General features: G+C 48.0%; 1 protein-coding gene across 7 annotated transcripts in view; it reads left to right on the top strand.

The window, feature by feature from the left end:
• Dennd2a (DENN domain containing 2A) overlaps nt 1-19,017 on the top strand; it is a 96,840-nt gene that overhangs the window by 44,924 nt on the left and 32,899 nt on the right. For all 7 annotated transcript variants that reach the window (XM_050148076.1, XM_050148080.1, XM_050148077.1 and 4 more), the window contains 3 exons: nt 8,401-8,528; nt 11,173-11,294; nt 18,117-18,317. In XM_050148076.1, coding sequence (XP_050004033.1) covers nt 8,401-8,528; nt 11,173-11,294; nt 18,117-18,317 — 451 coding nt within the window. The remainder of the gene's footprint in view (nt 1-8,400; nt 8,529-11,172; nt 11,295-18,116; nt 18,318-19,017) is intronic.

Genomic DNA, 19,017 nt, shown 5'->3' with positions numbered 1-19,017 from the left:
GCGCGCGCGCGCGCGTGCGTGTGTGCCTGTGGAGGCCAGAAGGGGGTGTTGGATCCTTTGGAGCTGGAGAGAACTGATGTGGGTGCAGGGGAATGGAACTGAGTTCTCTGCAAGAGCAGCTGCTGAACTGCTCAGCCGCTTCCCCAGCTGTACTAGTTTGTGTTGAAGGAGGAGCTGGCTTTGGTGCCAGGGATTAAACCCAGGGCCTTCTCCATGTTAAAACTCCTGTTCTTCCACTGAGCCACGTACCCTCAGCCTCCACCTCCAGCCCAGCCCCAAAGCCTGGCTGCCTTCATTACCTCCTTCTTCCCTGAGCGATGCCCCTCCCTCTTCCCTCCTCCCTCCCTGGGGCAATCTTTCCTCTGTGTGGTTGGACAGATAGCTCAACCTGGTGAATCATTATTCTTGTTATCTTTTTTCTCCCTGCTACAATCTGCTGTTTGCAGCCTTCTAGCATTTTCCGTTTAAGCAGCTAAAATTACTTTGTTTCAGTCCAAAACTGAAATGTGTCTTGGCTAGTTCAGACCCGATCACATGAGCTGCGTTTCAACAGTCTGACTTTAGGCTCCTCATTCTGTTTAAAATACTACGATGGAGGTGGGCAAGGTGCTCACTTTCCACATCTAAAAAAAGTATGCCCTTCGTTATGGTCCTACCTCCTAGAGAAAGAAAAACGGCTTACCCTGCATTTGGCAGACGCCCTGCCTTCTCTGAGTCAGGAGAGCCAAGCCAAGACTGAAGAAAGAAATGATGAAGGATCCCGAGGCCCGGAGGGTTTGGGGTGACACAGCCAACTGGGGGCTTTGCAGGCTGAAGTCACTGTGTTTTCATTGGCCAATCAGCACACCCCAACTGAGCCACACCAGGGGATGCTGATTCTTGGTTTGAGGGAAATGCCTTTTTTCCCCTCTTCTCTCTGTCCTTTTCCCTCCTCCCTTCCCTCACCTGCCTCCTTCCTTTGCTTTTCTCCATTTCTCTAAACCCCCAAGAGATTAGCTGCCAAGACTTCGGCCCTCTGCCTAACCCCTCATGTCAGGAAATTCCAAAGATAAGCATCCTCCAGTCACGTGAGCTTGGCTATGTATGTTTATGGCACACATTTAATAACCCTGCAGGAATGCCTTGAGGCTGCCGTGAAACTAACGTGATGTTTTATGTAAGCGTCTCACATTCACAGAGATGCATGCTCCAAATGTTTTATCTTGAATTTAGATTTTTACATTTAAGTTCTGTTTGGTCGTGCAACAGTTTTTAAACCTTTATAAAACCAAATAGCTCCACCCACTTTGATTTTACTTTTCCGCTGATGGTTTGAACACCGAATAGACTTGTGCTTTCCCTGGGGCTTCCTCCACAGGCCTTGGGAGCTGAGGCAGCTGCAGATGCCGCACCACTGCTAAGGGATATGTGCTGTCCCCGGTCCATCACTGCCACTGCCACGCTGGGGCTGGCAGCTCCACGGCAGTCTGACTGGACAGGACCCTGAGCTACCATCCATTTGTCAGTCAAAGTTAACTCTGTAGCCTTGCCGCCATGTCCCTGTCAACATGGGTGCCAGCCTCGAGGCAAGACATGACTTAGTTGAAGAACTTCAGAAGAGGGCCGGAGAGAGGCTCAGTGGTTAAGAAGAGCTCTTGCTCCACTGCAGGATCCAAGTTCAGTTCCCAGCACCCATATCAGGGGCTCACAGTCCCCTGTAACTCCTGCTCCAGGAGATGCACTAACTCTGTGGCCTCAGCAGGCACCTGCACACACATAAAAATGATAAACATGAACCTTTAAAACTATGGTGAGTGGCCAGCCTGGTCTACAAGAGCTAGTGCCAGGACAGGCTCCAAAGCTACAGAGAAACCCTGTCTCTGATAGATGCCTGTGGAGATGAGAAGGAGGGTCCTGGAGCCCCCGGAACTGGAAATACGGATGTCATAAACACCCGTGGATGCTGGGAACCAAGCCCAAGTCCTGCACAAGAGCCACATGATCCCCAAGTAAATCTGTTAAAAAGAAATGTCAAACTGGGCATGGTGGCACATGCCTATAATCTCAGCACTTGGGGGGCAGAAGCAGGGGGATCTCTGTGAGTTTGAGACCAGCCTAGTCTGTAATAGTGTATTCTAGGACAGCCAGGGCTACATAATGAGACCCCGTCGCAAAAAAAAAAAAAAAAAAAAAAAAAAGAATTAATTAGTTGAGGTGTTGAGGTTGAGAGTAAAATTGTTTTGAGAAGCTTGGTTTAACAGAGATTTACTTCACCAGTGTCTACGCAAGAAAACAAAGAGGACTTGGTTGTTGTTCTGTGTTCCGAGAGCCTTTATTTTGTCTTACTTCTCACCAGAAAATGAGGATCGCTGGGTCTTGGACACTGTTAGTAGGCCTTCAGGTTTTTGCCTCTAGCAACTTCAGAGTTTTGGATCTTATATTAAGATCTTTTTTGTTTGTTTGTTTTGTTTTGTTTTTGTTTTTCGAGACAGGGTTTCTCTGTGGTTTTGGAGCCTGTCCTGGAACTAGCTCTTGTAGACCAGGCTGGTCTCGAACTCACAGAGATCCGCCTGCCTTTGCCTCCCTAGTGCTGGGATTAAAGGCGTGCGCCACCACCGCCCGGTTTATATTAAGATCTTTAATCATAGGACCGGGACAGATGGCTCTATGGTTAAGAGCACTGACTGCTCTTCAGAGGACCTGGGTTCAATTCCCAGCACCCACATGGCAGCTGTTGACTGTCTGTAACTCCAAGATCTGACACCCTCACACAGAGATACATGCAGGCAAAACATCAATGCACATAAAATAAGAATAAATTACTTTTTTAAAAAAGATCTTTAATCAGATGGATTTTTCTGCAGATAAGAGATACAGATATTCATTTTTCCTTGCACTGTTTGTTGAAGCGGCCATCTTCTAGTTTATGTTTTTGACACATTAGTCAAGATGCTGTGGCTGTGTGTTTACTCTGGGTCCTTCTGTCTGCTCCTTAAGTGTTTACATGTCTGGAGTTTTGTGTTTTTGAGACAGAGTTGTACTCTGCAGCCCTGGTTGCTATGTGGACCAGGCTGGCTTCAGCTTTACAAAGGTCTGCTTGCCGGTGCCTCTAGAGTGCTGAGATTAAAAGTGTGAGCCACCACATCTGACCAATCATAGCTTTCTTGTTTTCATTGATAGCCGGGCATGGTGGTGCAGGCCTGTAGCCCCTGCCTCAGGAGGATTGCTGTGAGTACAAGATCAGCCTGTACTCTGCTTCAAAAAAAAAAAAAAATCAATTAATCGATTAGATAATTAATCAAATAGTTAATTAGTCAAATACTCATTTATTTATCCAGCTAACAAATCTACTGTGACTATATTTAGTGTTAGACATGGGAGTTATTAATGAGGAAGCTGACAGAGACCCTGCCCTGCTAGAGAACCCGGACTGACTGCAGGAGGAGACAGCTGCTGGGTGAGGCTCGCGCTGACTCCAGAGCCACGTGCTCCCAGGAAGCATGGGTGCTGTGGGAATGTTCAGCAGGTGAACCCAGCCTGCTAGGGCACAGCACGGCCTTGAGAGGAAGAGATGTGTAGATGCTTGGTGGGAGGGGGTGGCAGATGGAAGGTCAGTGAAGGAGCAGATATAGGTTTCTTCATGTTGGAGGAACTGAAGGCCAGGGGTCTGGACAGCTTGGGATAGGGGTCCCCAAGGATGGACGAGGAGGCCGTGCGGTCCAATGGGACCAATCCCAGAGCTCTAGAGACAAAAGGAGCACCGGGAAGAAACATGGCACAGCTTTGAAGGGGGCAGTCATCAGGTTTGCATCTGTTAGGGTTCCCCTTGGCGACAGAGTGGGTGTCGTGGTCAGGTTGTGATGTAATTCCAGTGGGGGCCCTGGAGGAAGTGATCAGTTTCCAGTGGCTGGGGAGGTAGAATGCAGTTTGTTGGTTAGGTGTAGGTGGGCCGGGAGAAGAGGCTCAGCAGAGTGCCTGCAGCTTCAGGCATAAACATCTGGTTGGCCTTCCAGTGGGCAGCTCTAAGAGAGGAACCTCTTTTGAGACATGTTAATTTTGAGGTTCTTGCCCACTGCCTTAAATTAGCATTTCATTTACAAAAGTATGGAAAAGTCATTAGTAATCCTCACACAGTAATTGGACATTGGTCATGATTTTTTAAAAATGTTTTTTGAGACAATTTCATGATATACTCCAGGCTGATCTCAAACTTGAGATCCCCTGCCTCAGCCTCCTGAGTACTGGTACTAGACTCCCATGGAGGGAGGGCTAGAAAAGAAAGGAACTAGGAAAGAGAAATAGAAGAAGAAATTCCCTGGAGATGGATGCGGCATACTAGGATGTCTCCATTGCTCGCCTAGTACCATGAAGACCTGGGGTTAGTCCCTAGCACCACATAGAGCAGGCATGATCTTCACAGTAGTAGTCCCAGCACTTGGGAGGCAGAGGCAAAAGAAGCAGAAGTTCAAGGCCATCCTCAGCTCTACAGTATATTGGACGAAGCCTGAGCTACAGGGAGTTCATTGCAACAGTGAGATCAGGGTACATCTCTAAAGCCAGCTGCCATGTGGTCATTGGAGGACCTGGGAGGCAAGGAAGTTATAGGGGGTCACATTCTCTCCAACTGTAAGGCGGGGACTCCTTGCCTTTGCTTCACTGGTTCGGAGCACAGTGTGACCCGCGGAAGGCATTTAGCACACCTGTGGGTGGTGTGGTACCTGAGTGCTGGGCGTGTTTAGCTAGAGACCTCATCAGTTGTGCTTATCATCCATTCGCCTTTGAAAGGCCCTTCTCCTCCAAGTCACTACATAAAGATGCTAAAACCGCTGGGCGGTGGTGGCGCAAGCCTTTAATTCCAGCACTCAGGAGGCAGAGGCAGGCAGATCTCTGTGAGTTTGAGACCAGCCTGGTCTACAAGAGCTAGTTACAGGAAAGGCTCCAAAACCATAGAGAAACCCTGTCTCGAAAAAAAAAAAAAAAAAAAAAAAAAAAAGATGCTAAAACGTTTCTCAAGTTCAAAGTTGTTCGTACAGTGCATCAGTCATTCATGTGAGCAGGTTTCTCTTACCTGTGTTGTGGCCGGGCCATTCTCACCCAAGAAAAGGAGACCAGGATGAGCTCCTTAGAGTTTTTTTTATTAAGCCACACTGTCGATTGCGTTGGGTGGGTTACTCAGTCTAGGGGTTTGTAACCCACCCTGCAATCAGTTATTCCAGGGTCACGGAGGGGCGCTACCTGGAAGGGAAGGGAATGAGCTAAGACAGAAGAAGGAGGCCAAGCAGATTTGTCAAAGCCTCCGTTTATTAGGGACAGGTTACAGTTTATATATGGTAAGGAATGGGGGGCAGGGCATGGAATCTCGCTGCGTGGTCCAGGTCACGTAGGCTAGGTTACATTCAGACGGGTAGGCCAGAAGTCACAAGTTGCCACACCTAGTTCCCTGGATAGCTGGAATGTGAGGTGCGTTCCACTAACAGATAGCTCTCTATCAACAGCTTAATTGGGTGTGGGGCAGGTTTTCTCAATAGAACATAATTATGGGTGTGAGGTTCCCTGCAGACTCCCTAGGGTGATGGTTCCTGTAATTTTAGGGGGGAAATGGCTCCTGACACCACACAGACCCTACTACAAATCTAAAAAGGCGGCCCCGAGCTAAGTGAGTAAGGGGGTTTATACAAGAAAAAAAAACACAAGTTTGTTACATCCCCCTGCTATAGCTGTGATAGCTGTTAGCAAACATGACGGGATATGAACTTTTTTGATTGTTTTGTTTTTCGATACAAGGTTTATAGCCCTGGCTGTCCTGGAACTCGCTTTGTAGACCAGGCTAACCTCTAACTCACAGAGATCCACCTGCCTCTCTGACTCCCAAGCACGGGGGTTTAAAGGCGTGCACAACCACGCCTGGCTGAGGATGTGAACTTTTAAGGCCAGGACAAAGTCACTTCACCAAGGCGTCACTGTTTGATGGGGAAGAGGTTACAGAAGCAGAACAATGCAGGTGTCCAGGCGCGAGGGTCAGCCTGACCTCAGGGATAGCCCCAGGTCAGGTCAGGATTTAGCACATACACTTCCCTCATTTCACCTGAACCTCAGCACCAGAGGACAGAAGTCCCTGCTAGCCAGCCTCGCACCAGTGATCCTGACACTGATAAGCCAGACCTTGGAATAATTGGAGTTCTGTTTTTCTCTTGGTTCTGGAAACTGTTCGTGTGAAGTCAGAGGCTCCTTCTTGCTGCTCTGTGGATCTTACTTTGTTTTGATTTACAATGTTGTAAAAAGATTTCACACTTTGGTCACTTGAAAACCTGCACCTTGGCCGGGCGGTGGTGGCACACGCCTTTAATCCCAGCACTTGGGAGGCAGAGGCAGGTGGATCTCTGGGAGTTCAAGGCCAGCCTGATCTACAAGAGCTAGTTCCAGGACAGGCTCCAAAGCTACAGAGAAACCCTGTCTCAAAAAAACCAAAAAAAAAAACAAAAAAACAAAAAAAAAAACAGCACCTTACTTAACACAGAGATGGACTCACCATTAGGAAACCCTGTGGTAATTTATTTTACAAGTTAAGCTTTGCTGCAGAGGCAGGAGGATCACAAGTACAAAGGCCAACCCGGGCGACATACTGAGAGACCCTCATACATACAGGGAACCCAGTATGATGGAGCACACCTTTAAACCTGGTGCTTGGGAGGCAGATGCACGAGGATCTCCAGCCTGGTCTACAGAGCAAGTTCCAGGACAGCCAGGGCTACACGTAGAAACCCTGACTTGAAAAAACAAAAACAAAACAAAAAGCCAGGGACCAAGGGTAAAGTGACAAGGCACTTGTTTAGTGTGCTCAAGGCTGTGGAGGGTTTGCAATGTAACTGCTTGTTTCTGACTTTGTTTTGACTTTCTATTACATTTATTTATCTGTGGGTCTGTGTGAGGAGGGGTGCTCGGGTAGTGTGACGCAGGAGTGGAGATCTGTTGCAGGAGTTGTTTCTCATCTTATGCTATGTGGGTCCAGAAGGTTGAACTCAGGTCATCAGACTTGTTGGCAAGCACCTTTACCTGCTGAGCCATCTCACGCCCGCATTTTCCTTTGTTTGTTTGTTTTTGTTTGATGTTACTGTGGGGGGGGGTTGTTGTTTGTTTGTTTGTTTGTTTTGGGGCAAGATCTACAGCCCAGACTGGTCTGAAACTCTGTAGCCTAAGTAGGATTGGGACTATTGACAATTCTCCTGCCTCAGCCTCGAGTTCTGGGATTATAAACATTCATCACCATGCCCAGTTTCTATTTGTGTTATTATTATTGTTGTTATTATTGTATTGTACTTAAGGTTTTTTAGACAGGTCTCACAGTGTCGTTCTGACTGACCTGGAATTCACTATGACTGGCCTAGAACTCACGTAGATCTACCTGCTCCTGCCTCCACAATGCTATGATTCTGCACCATAATACCTAGCTCCTAGCTGTGTCTCATTATGCAGACCAGGCTGACCTATAACTTGATAACCATATCCTCCTGTCTTAGCCTCCCAAGTGCTGGAGTTGTAGACATGTACTCCATGCCTGCCTCCAGATCAGTTCTTCAAAGAAAGTTCATATTCTTAAAATGCAGTAGTGACACGCGCCTTTAATTCCAGTACTTGGGAGGCAGAAGCAGGAGGATCTCTGTGAGTTCAAGGCCAGCTTGGTCTACAGAGTGAGTTCCAGGACAGCTAAAGATACACAGGGAAACCCTATCTCAAAAACATACAAACAAAAATGTAGTCTTTCTAGATGCTGCTTAGGGTATCAAAACCTTTTATCTGTCAGGATTCAAATGCAAAGCGTACCTTATATGTTAGCATCTTGCTCCCATAAATGTGGAAAAAAAATCACACCGGAGTTAAGGTATGTCTTAAAGTCCAGAGCGTCCAGCAGTAGCCATTTGGATAATGGTTAATCCCATCCCAGCAGAGCCCAGGATCATCCAGGCTAGTAGTTGTACTGTAAAGAAGAGAGCTGGGTCCTTGAACTCATGCCCTGAAGTATACAGACATCTTTAGTTGTTAAGGTGCTGCTCCGCAAACCACACCTTCACCCCAGTGTCCACCATCAGAGTACTTACTAATCTGGGCAAAGAACAACCAGAGAAAGCAGCTAACACTATGTCCCAGACTGGGACCTATCTGCTAGAGCTCCAAGACTTAGACCCTCTGTCCTGCCTGGAACCCTCAATGGAGGCAGAAGAGGCTCATGGGCTGATAGCGCCCCTTTGGGATGGGTTTCTGCTACAGCTCAGGCATCTGCCCTGCCTTCCAGCTCTGCAGCCCTGGCCTGAGAGCTCTGAGTTGGCCCCTTTGCCCTGTGACCTCTGCCGGGTTCGGAACCAGCCTGAACTAACGTGAATTATCACGTTCTCTTTTTCTTTCCTTCCCTGGTGCGCAACGCAGGAAGTCCTATGAGTTTGAAGACCTACTGCAGTCCTCCTCTGAGAGCAACAGGGTGGACTGGTACGCACAGACCAAGCTGGGACTCACTCGCACTTTATCGGAGGAGAACGTCTACGAAGACATTCTAGGTAAGAGGCTGTGAGTGAGCCGGACAGAGTTGGCACGGAGTTTCTGCTCCAAACACACATGCATGCACTTGAAGACAGACGTGCCGTTAATGTACTAGAAAGCAGCAGGTAGGCGAGCTGGGAGGGGGGGCCTCAGCGGGCTGAAGGAGGAACAGGGTGATCTGAGAAACAGAGCCCCCCTTGAGATCCAGGGTAGGATCCTGGCTCTGCAGTTGTTAGCTTTGTGACTTTAGCTGGTGGCACAAGGGCTCAGAATGTGAGTTCTTTGTCCATCTCATGATGATGGTGGCTGCCTTGCAAAGTTGCTTTAGGATTGATGAGAATATATAACAGGCCTCTCTGCCATCATCTGTGGAATGGAAACACTGTAGACCATGAGAGTGTGACTCCGGCAGGGTAGCAAAGCAGAGACTAAATGACGTCTGGCGAGAAAAATAACCTTGACGGAGCTCTAACCTCCTCGGCTTCCAAAGAGGACTTAGGTCCAGGGTTTATTTCAGAGTTCAGGAATCTGCAGGGGATAGCTCCATTTCAGCGAGGCGTGAGCTCAGACCTGAGGCTCGTGATGGCAGAAGAGAGACGATGTATGAGCAGGGTGGCTGGGAGCCCACAGGCATGTCTCAGCGCCAGTTATCCCGCTTTGACTGTCACTGTGGCCCATCGCAAAGCCAGCAACTCGAGAAGCTCTGGGGGTACTTGGAGAAGTCAGGGTGCTGGACATGCCCGTCTCATATGAGTCAGAGGATCCCCCTGTACCCTGGGTCTTTACGCGTCACTTAGGAACTGCTTTCCCAGAACTGGCAGGAATGAAAGAAATACCAGGCTGATATAAAAGAAAATAGTAAAAATAAAAGCAAACCTTGCTTGATGTGAGCCACCTTAGAAGAAGTGTGCTGGATAAGATTCTTCTCAGTTAGAAGACACTGAAAACTGGTTTGTGTCATAGGAATAGCTTGTAGTTTATAATCTCCTCTACAGATGGCATGAAGCTTTAACATGTTAAATTCCCCCAGCACACTTTAGCTGTTATAAACACATATACTTAGAATCATAACTAAGTACACAGTGTTCTGTCTGCGTGTACACCTGCAGGCCACAGGAGGGCTCCAGTTCTCATTTCAGATAGTTGTGAGCCACCATGTGGTTGCTGGGAATTGAACTCAGCACCTCTGGAAGAGCAGGCAGTGCTCTTAACCGCTGAACCACCTCTCCAGCCACCTCAGTGTAACCTTAGAAACAGAAAAAGAGCTAGTGAGAGAGAGTTATACACAGGCATTTGCATGTGAGGGTCATCGGTACCAGAAATGCCTCCTAAGGGAGGAAGCACAGGAGGGCAGGAGGGCTTAGCAGAACTGTTTGAACCACAGCTTCAGGCTGGGCTCCCACCCTTGTAATGAGATAGCAAAGGTACTTTGGGGGAAGCAGTAACCCAAGCTGGTTTCTCCTTTCTTCTCCCAGGGTGACTTTGTCCCCAGGCAGCCCTCTGGACCTGTGGCTTCCCCCTCTAGATCTAGAGCCTGGGGCCTACGAAGCCAGCAAAAGCCCTGAGTCGCTCTGGCCAGACCAGCTTATGTCCCATGATCATTTTCAGAGCTGGAAGTGACGTTCAATGTCTGCCTTAGGCCTGGGCTGTCAAAGCCTCCTGAACTCACCTGTAGGCTAGTGTCCAGGCCCCGTAGAGCAGCAAGCCCTGGACCTGGGGATGCAGTTACACACGTCAGGAGATGGGGAGTTATCCCTTAGTAAAAATCAGATTCTGCTGCTACGAGGAAGGGGTGACCAGTAAAACCACACACAGCCCACAAGCACGCACATGGAAAAGCAAAGCCTTAGTGCTCCCATATAAAAAGTTCAGGTGCCTGGAGAGATGGCTCAGTGGTTAAGAACTCTGGCTGCTCTTCCAGAGGCCCTGGGTTCAATTTCCAGCACCCACATGGCAGCTCACACCTGTCTGTAACTCCAGTTCCAGAAGTTCTGACACCCTCACACATGCAGGTGAAACACCAATGCACATAAAATAAAAATGATAAGTAAATAGTTTTTCAGTGGACAGTGGTGGCACATGCCTTTAATCTCAGCACTTGGGATACAAAGGCAGGTGTGTGGCCAGCCTGGTCTACAGAATGAATTCCTGGATAGCTGTTATACAGAGAAAACCTGTTTCAAAAAAACAGGAGAGAAAAAAATGGGACAAGTTCAGGGCCTTGCGAGATGGCACAACAGTTAATAGCACTGGCAGCTATTGCAGGGAGCCTGGTGCAGTCCCCATGCCCACATGGAGGCTCACAACCATATGTACCTCCAGTTCAGAGGATCTGACACCCTCTTCTGGCCTTCTCAGGCATCAGCCACACACAGGGTGCATGGATAGTGCGTGCAGGAAAAATGCCATTCGCATAAAATAGATTTTTTTTTTTTTTTTGGTTTTTCGAGACAGGGTTTCTCTGTGGTTTTGGAGCCTGTCCTGGAACTAGCTCTGTAGACCAGACTGGTCTCGAACTCACAGAGATCCGCCTGCCTCTGCCCCCCCCCCAAGTGATGGGATTAAAGGCATGTGCCACCACCGCCCGGCAAAATATATCTTTTTAAAAGAGAGAAAAGACAAAGTTCTAACATTCCTGACTCATTTTGCTGTTGCTCGTAGATCCACCTATGAAGGAAAATCCGTATGAGGACATCGAGCTACATGGCCGCTGCCTGGGCAAGAAGTGTGTCTTGACTTTCCCTGGATCTCCCACCTCTTCCATCCCGGACACTTCCACCAAGGTACCTCGGGCACTCTGGGTTCCTCCAGTGCATCTGTCTGTCTTACTCAGCAGCCTGACCGGTCTCCTGCAACCATCCTCTCTGCAGAGCTTCCTGAGATACCTTTGAGTCTCTAGTTCAGGGCTCTCTCCTAAGTTGGTCACTAAAATCAATGCATTTAACTATCCTGAGCCACACCTACAGTCCCAACCTCTTGGAGCCAGAGGCAGGAGAATTGCTGCTCAGAGTTCAGTGCCAGCCTGGTTGATATTTCCAGAGTAGCCCGACTAAGAAAAGGAAACCATTGCCGTAAACAAACAAGTAAATAAGGGCATTTTGATGAGATGTGAGGGAGAAAGGCAGCGTGGAGAGCTGGTCTGTGTAGTCTACTACATCTGTGTACCGTTTTTAAAGGTTTCTTTATTTGCCTGGTGTGGTGGCACACACTTTTGTTCCCAGTCTTCAGGAGGCAGAGGCAGGCAAACATTTGGGAGTTTGAGGACAACCTGGTCTACATAGTAAATTCCAGGCGTCCAGACCCTGTCTTATAAAAAAAAAAAAAGTACTTATTTATTTTTTATTTATATGTATGTGAGTTTATGTGTATCACATGTGTGCAGGAGCACTTGGAGGCCACAAGAGGGCACCGGATGCCCTGGAACTGGAGTAACAGGTGGTTGTGAGCCACCTTGTGGTTGCTCAGAACTGACTCAGGTCCTCTATAAGAGCTCCCAGTCCCAAGTCCAGACCTTGTGACTATTTAACTTAAAGAATATATGGATTTGTAAGCTCACATTTATTTGCACATGTATAGAATCAGTGCATAAGCAGACACCCTCAGTGGTATTTTGGTATCTGAGTACCCAGAGGTCAAGACTCCAAGATTCTCTGATCCTGTTGAACACTTTAGGGCATTTGTTGTTGAGGAAAGGAAATAAAGGAAGGGTAAACTTAAACTGCAGATGTCACACAAATTCCATTGTCAGGGTTTGTTTCCAGTTGAGGGATGCAGCAGTACTCCTTAGGCCCCAGAGCAGGGTCACTGTTTGCTGGGTGTGTGTGTGTGTGTGTGTGTGTGTGTGGTGTGTGTGTGTGTGTGTGTTCACAGGGTGTGCTGTCTACACCTGATGTCGGACAGAGACACTTCCAGCCACTGACTTTAGAAGACTCAGGGACTTTACCTGTTGTTAAGGTGAGGCTTACAGGCCCATGTGAGCTGCCTCAGTGTTGCCTGAACCAACCAGCTTTCACGTGGAGAAGACTGTTGTCATGAGAAATGCATGATAACCAATAGTCAGCAGTTTCTACTCGCCTTGGAAACGTGTTTGTGTTCTCATTGGACTATGTATGTGTCTAGCATTTAGACAGTTCTTTTCCTAGACTGACCTGACTGACTTAGAAAAAGTAAGGGCTAAGGACATATATCCTTAGTAAGGGGCAGAATGCACACAAGGCCCTGGGTCAGTCCCCAGTACTGGGAAAGGAACTAGGTAAAATGGCTCACATGTATAATCTCAGCATTTGGGAGGCTGAGGCAAGAAGATCAGAAGTTCAAGGTCATCTTCATCTATGTAATGAGTTCAAGGCCAGCCTGGAATACATGAGACCCTGTCTCCCAGAAAGGGGTTGGGGTGTGTATAGCTTAGTCTATACAATGCTTGTCATGAAAGAATGAAGGACTAAATTCAACCCCCAGAACTCTTAATGTATAAAAGTGAGTGTAGGGAAATTATAATATTATAATCCCAGTGCTGGAGAGAGACCCATTGGCTGCCTGAACTCGAGAGTTCTAGGCCAGTGAGAAACCCTGTCTACGAAGGAAGGAAGGAGGGAAGGAAGGAGGGAAGGAAGGAAGGAAGGAAGGAAGGAAGGAAGGAAGGAAAGAAGGAAGGAAGGAAATAAATAAATACGGGAAAGAATAGGTGAGTGGCGCCTAAGGAACAGCGCCAGAGGTTGACCTCTGGCCTCCTGGCTTCCCTGCGTGTGTGTACACGTGTGCATGTGAGCCCATACACGCGCATACACAAGAAGAAAGAGAAGCAGTTGTACCCTTGCCGCCTCTCACATCCTACCCAACTCTGCACTTCATGCAGGGAGTCTCTGCTCTTAGAACAGTGACAGACACCTGCCCTGGTCAGCTGTGTTCTGAGCAGGCATCTCCTCCCTCATTCCAGAAAATGAAGGCTGAGTGGCCTTTCCTGTCCCTGCTAGGTTGGGCAAACCTGGAGTCTGTGCCACCACAACAGCCAAACTAGGGTGGTAGTGATGCCAGCCAGTTTTCTGTCCAGATGTTGTCCTGGATAGCACTGTGCACTGGCCAATGCCCTGACCTTACAGGCTGTTAGAGCCCATGCAACATCACTGGGGCCCTGTATTCTATGTCTGTTATTCTGTTCTCACATCTGGGTGTCTGTTCTGTGCCCGCCTTCTGAGGGACAGCTGCAGACTTTGCCACTTCCTCCACTTAGCTCATCAGCTATTCATTGAGCATCTGCCACATCTGGGCTGCATCTGGAAAATTAGAAGTAGCTGAGGCAGCCCCTCTGTGCTGAACTCCCCTGCTAGCCTCAAGAAAGCTCTGCGCCATCTTTGGGATATTCGTTTAATTAACTCCTGTCTGGTCCCAGTGGAAAGGGAGGGACAATTGGACAGAAGTCTCCTTAGAAATGAGCATATGTGTGTGCAGCCGGAGCAGATGCTGCAGTCTGTGAATCCAAAATGATTTTTTATGTGTTATATAACCATATACAGCCCAAGGAATGTGGCAGCATCTCAGAAAGAAATTATGTGGGTGTGTGTGGAGTAGTCATGTATGCTCTCGTGTGTGTGGGTGCATGGGTGTACTGCATGTGTGCACTGCACATGTGCTTGTAAAGGTTGACAGCGGGCGTCTTCAGTCATTCTCCACTTTAGTGAGTGAATCTTACTGAATCTGGAGCTTCGCTCCTCTGGCTCACCGGCTTGCCCAGGAAATCCCGTCACTGCCGCCTGAGTGCTGGGATTCCAGGTGTGCTGTCACATCTGCCCAGCTGTTTGTGTGCGTGCTGGGGCCTGAACTCCAGTCCCCACACCTACAGCAAGCTTTTTACCCAAAGATCCCTCTCCACAGCCTCTGTTTGTTTGTTTGAAATGGAGAGGGGGTTCTCTCTTTGTCGCCCTGGCTGTCCTCAAACTGTAATTCTCCTGCACCAGCTTCCTGAGTGTTGTTATTATACAGATGTGTGCTACTACAACTGCCAAGGACTAGTTTTTATGTCAGAAAGAGATGTGTGATCCGAGACAGTCTGTTTCCTTTTTTTCTTTCTTTTTTTTTTTTTTTTTAATATTTTGTCACCCATTTAGCCAAAAGGGGCTAGTGATCTCAGCTTTAGTCCATGGCATCTTCCTTTGAAAAGGCTCAGGGCTTCTTGCCACCTCCTTGCCATCAAGATGTCACAGCCTCCTGCAACAACTCAAGAGACTTGAATAGGAAAGTCAGACCTCAGGCCAAGATCGTCCTGTCTTTGTCTACTTCTCAGACACTATAGATTTTCTGCTGTGCCCAGTGAATCAGTGCCTATGGGATTAGAGACAGTGGGCCACGGTGACACGGTGCTGGAAGGAGGCGGGTGGGATTGGGCATTATGCAGGCTGGTGTGTGGTGCTCCCACCAACAGTAGAATCTGCCGGATAACAGCCTGAAGAAAATACCACCTTTAAGACCCGACAGTGGCTTCTTTTTCACACTGCAGTTAGGGTTTGGCAACCTCCTGCCAGTTGCTGGTTCTTGAATGAAGTTGTATGAGGCCTTTATGAATGAAGCTGTATCGCCCTACTCAGTCCTTTGTACATTACATGTGCTGCCTGTGGAGTTGGCGTGGTTGAGAAGCTGCAGCAGAGAGGGCATGGCCCACATTGCCGTACAAACTATCTGACTTTGAAGAAAAGCTTCACTGGCTCCTCTAAGACTCACACCCTTGCCAGCGAACAGACATCTTCACTACAGTACCGTGTGCCCCCCCCCCCGACCCCCAGTAACCTCGGGACCCTCGGAGTCCTGGGTAAAGATTCTGGGTCAGAATTTGCTTCTTCCTGCCGAGCCCCGGACTGTCCTGAGTGCTTGAGAGGCTCACCCCCACGTCCTGTTGTTGTCCCTTTTATCAGGCACGGAGCTACCGCAGGCCCACTCTTCCCCGAAGCTCCCTGGGTGGTTAGTTATTTGGGTGCTGTGGGACACTACTGGAGACTTTCTTCCCAGCAGTGACACCAGGAGACAATGCCTGGATGCAGCCTGCCCGCAGCTTCCGCCAGGCTCCTTGGCATACTGTCTAGAGTCGAGCACCATATTTTGGTTGCTTCCCTTTTCCAGTCTTTCCATGGGTCAGATCTGTAAGCAAACACTGGCTGGTGTAACACAGGTACCTGCTGGTTGCCAGCCGTTACACAGATTTCAGTGCCGTGAGAGCAGTCAGGCGTTTTCTTGGACTTCATTGCAGGTGGATTTAGGCTGCTAAGAAGCCTGCTCTCTGATGCCCACACTGGTCCCAGCAGGTCAGCTCTCCTCTGTTGGAAGCATCCTGTGCTGAGTAGTACCTTGCTCTTTGTGTATCTATGGTGAACGGAAGAACAGACCACGGGGCAGTTGGAGTCTTTGTTCCTGGAATTCTGAGAAAGAAAAGGCTCTAAAGTTGTAAATTCATCCTACTTGGAACTAAGCGAGACTGGGAATTTTTGGTGGAAGAGAATAGGCCTATTCTGTGAGTGCTTACCATAGGGTATATGTGGCTTGTAAATTAATTGAGAAAGAAAGGCTCATTCATTAAATGGAATAAATTAGTTTGGAGGGAAATGATTTAGATTAGCATACCGTGAAATAAATTACTGACGGATTAATGAATAAACTATGTTAGAAAACAAACCAAGAAAATCCAGACAAAAATAGAAATCAGTATTTATTAAACATCTAACAAAAGATAACTTTTATTTTTTTCCTAATTTTTTTTCATGTGTTTCTTTGCCTATGGATGTGTACATACACCAGAATGTATATGCTTGTGGAGGTGAGAACAGCATGCACGAGTTGGTCCTCTCCTACAGTGTGGGACCCAGGGATCAAACTCAGATCCCCCAGCTGCTGAGCCAGCTCACCAGCCCAGGAGATAGAGTCTCTAGGTAAAGATGATGAAGGTAGAGGGCTGGAGAGATGTCGTGATGGATAAACTCACTTCCCATGCAGAGGACTAGAGTTTGATTCCCTGACCCATGTCAGGCTGTGCACAGTGGCCTGTAATTCCGGCTCCAAAGGAATATGATGTTTCTGCCCTCTGTAAGCTCCCACACTCATATATACAAACCCATACACAGACATGTATGTACACACTTAATTAAAAAATAAACACTAGCCAAGTAAGTGATGATGGCACACATCTTTAATCCCAGCACTTTGGAGGCAGAAACAGGTGGATGTCTTGAGTTCAAGGCCAGCCTGGTCTACAGAGCTAGTTCCAGGACAGGTTCCAAAGCTACAGAGAAACACTGTCTCGAAAAAATTTAAAAAAAATAAAAATAAAAAAAGAAGAAGAAGAAAGGAAGGAATGAAGGAAGGAAGAAAAGCCAGTAAACAAACAGGTAGGACAGGAACAAAAATAAGAAAATTAAATCTTTTAAAAACAGGAATGAAGGGGCTGGAGAAATGGTTCAGTGGTTAAGAGCACTGGCTGCTCTTCTATAGGACCCAGGTTTGATTCCCAGGACCCACACGGTGACTCAGAGCCACCTGTGACTCTCGCTGGTTCCAGACACCCTCTTCTGGCCTTCTTGGGGACCAGACACACATGTGATACACATACATACATACATACAGGCAAAACTCCCACACACATAAAATAAATAAGTCAACACATAAATCTTTTTTTTTTAAAGTGGTTAGATGAATGAGAGAGAGAAACACAAATAGATTTTATTGTAGGAAAAGTGACAAAGGCTGGGCAGTGGTGGCACACGCCTTTAATTCCAGTGATATAAAAGTTCTTAGCAAGACACCTTCAAAAAATAAATTTTAAAAATTAAGACTGTGTTCCTGAAAGAACCTTCCTACGGACACAGGGATTCTTGTTCTCACAGTTGCCTACCTTCCCACTGTCTGGACGCGTCTCTGCTCCAAAGAGCAGAGCTGTCAAGTCTCTCTGGGAGCAGAGCAGAGTCTGACCTCACTTCCTCTTCCTCCCAGAATTCTATTCTGTTTACTCCTCCCACTTATGCTTTAACCTATCAGGGCCAGCCAAGCAGTTTCTTTATTGCTCAATGACCTTCCTCCATCAATGTCCACTGCTGATTGGTAAACTTTTCAACAAGTTCTTTATTCACCTTTTGATTTGAAAGAGGCTTGTTTAGAAATACAGTCCTGGACTGGGGCTCTAGCTCGGCATACAGTGCCTGTCTGTGTCAGGCCTGAGACTCAAATGCCAATACTACAAATGAAGAGAGACACCGATGCCCAGAGGGGTGAAATTTCCTGTGGGGCAGGCACTTGACAAGCCAGCCCAGGGCCACAGCCGGTTTAGTCCTGTGATCTACCAGGACCGGTGTCTCTATCATCAAGTCTCGTCTGTGAAGCAGGGCGGAGGCAGGTGCATCAGATTCCCATCCTTTGTCATATACGTTTCCCACAACTAGCTAGGAGCACAGCATGGTCAACATAGCAAACCCCAGGTACCCTGGGAACCCAGCCCTGCCAGCTCAGTTCCTCGTCCCCACAGTGAGCTCTCCCTCCCAGCCCAGCCTGCTCAGTCCCCCATCCCTACACTGAGATCTCCTGCCTCGGCCCCTTTGTTGGGACTTACAGTTCTCGCCTTTCTCACACAGCAATCCTTGTCCAAGTCTGCATTTTTCCGGCAAAATTCAGAGAGAAGAAACTTCAAACTGCTGGACACCCGGAAGCTGAGTCGGGATGGAGCGGGGTCCCCAGTGAGAGCCAGCCCCCCCTCTACACCTAGCAGCCCGGATGACACTTTCTTTAACCTCGGAGACCTACAGAATGGCAGGAAGAAGAAAAAGATCCCCAGGGTAACCCACACTTTAGATTCTGAGGTCTGGGATGCACCCCCACTTCTCTACAGAGGAAGTTGAGGAGGGATGAAATGAGGGTCTCTGCTTTCTGTATCACAAGAGGCCAAGGGGACACCATGAAGCCAGCGGACCAGGATGTATGGGGTCGTCTTCTGTTATTATGGCTGCCCTGTGTCATTCCTCTCCCACCTCCTGAACAGTCCCTGCCAGTGTCTGTGACAGCTCTGACTGTCCTGGAGCTCACTCTGTAGACCAGGCTGGCCTCAAACTCACAGAGATCCTCCTGCCTCTGCCTCCCTGGGATTTAAAGCAAGAGACACCAACACCATTCAGCTAAATACTCAATACACTAGGACCTACGCTGTTCCTGTTCTTCTCTATACATAAAAAAATCTTTTAAGCTGGGCGGTGGTGGCACACGCCTTTAATCCCAGCACTCGGGAGGCAGATGCAGGCGGATCTCTGTGAGTTCGAGGCCAGCCTGGTCTACAAGAGCTAGTTCCAGGACAGGAACCAAAAGCTGCGGAGAAACCCTGTCTTGAAAATCAAAAAAATTGTTTTATGTGTATGGGTGCTTTGCCTGCATGAAATATTTGCCTTATGCGTGCCAGGTGTCTGCAGAGGCCAGAAGAAGGCACTGGATCCTCTAGACCTGAAGTTACAGCTGGTTATGAGCTGCCATGTGGGTGCTGGGAGT

This window comes from Alexandromys fortis, unplaced genomic scaffold, assembly GCF_014885135.2.
Source record: "Alexandromys fortis isolate MF-2015 unplaced genomic scaffold, M_Fortis_MF-2015_v1.1 scaffold_57, whole genome shotgun sequence".
Classification (NCBI taxonomy): domain Eukaryota; kingdom Metazoa; phylum Chordata; class Mammalia; order Rodentia; family Cricetidae; genus Alexandromys; species Alexandromys fortis.
The sequence above is the reverse complement of the archived record's forward strand: the minus strand, read 5'-3'. Positions and strand labels throughout refer to the sequence as shown.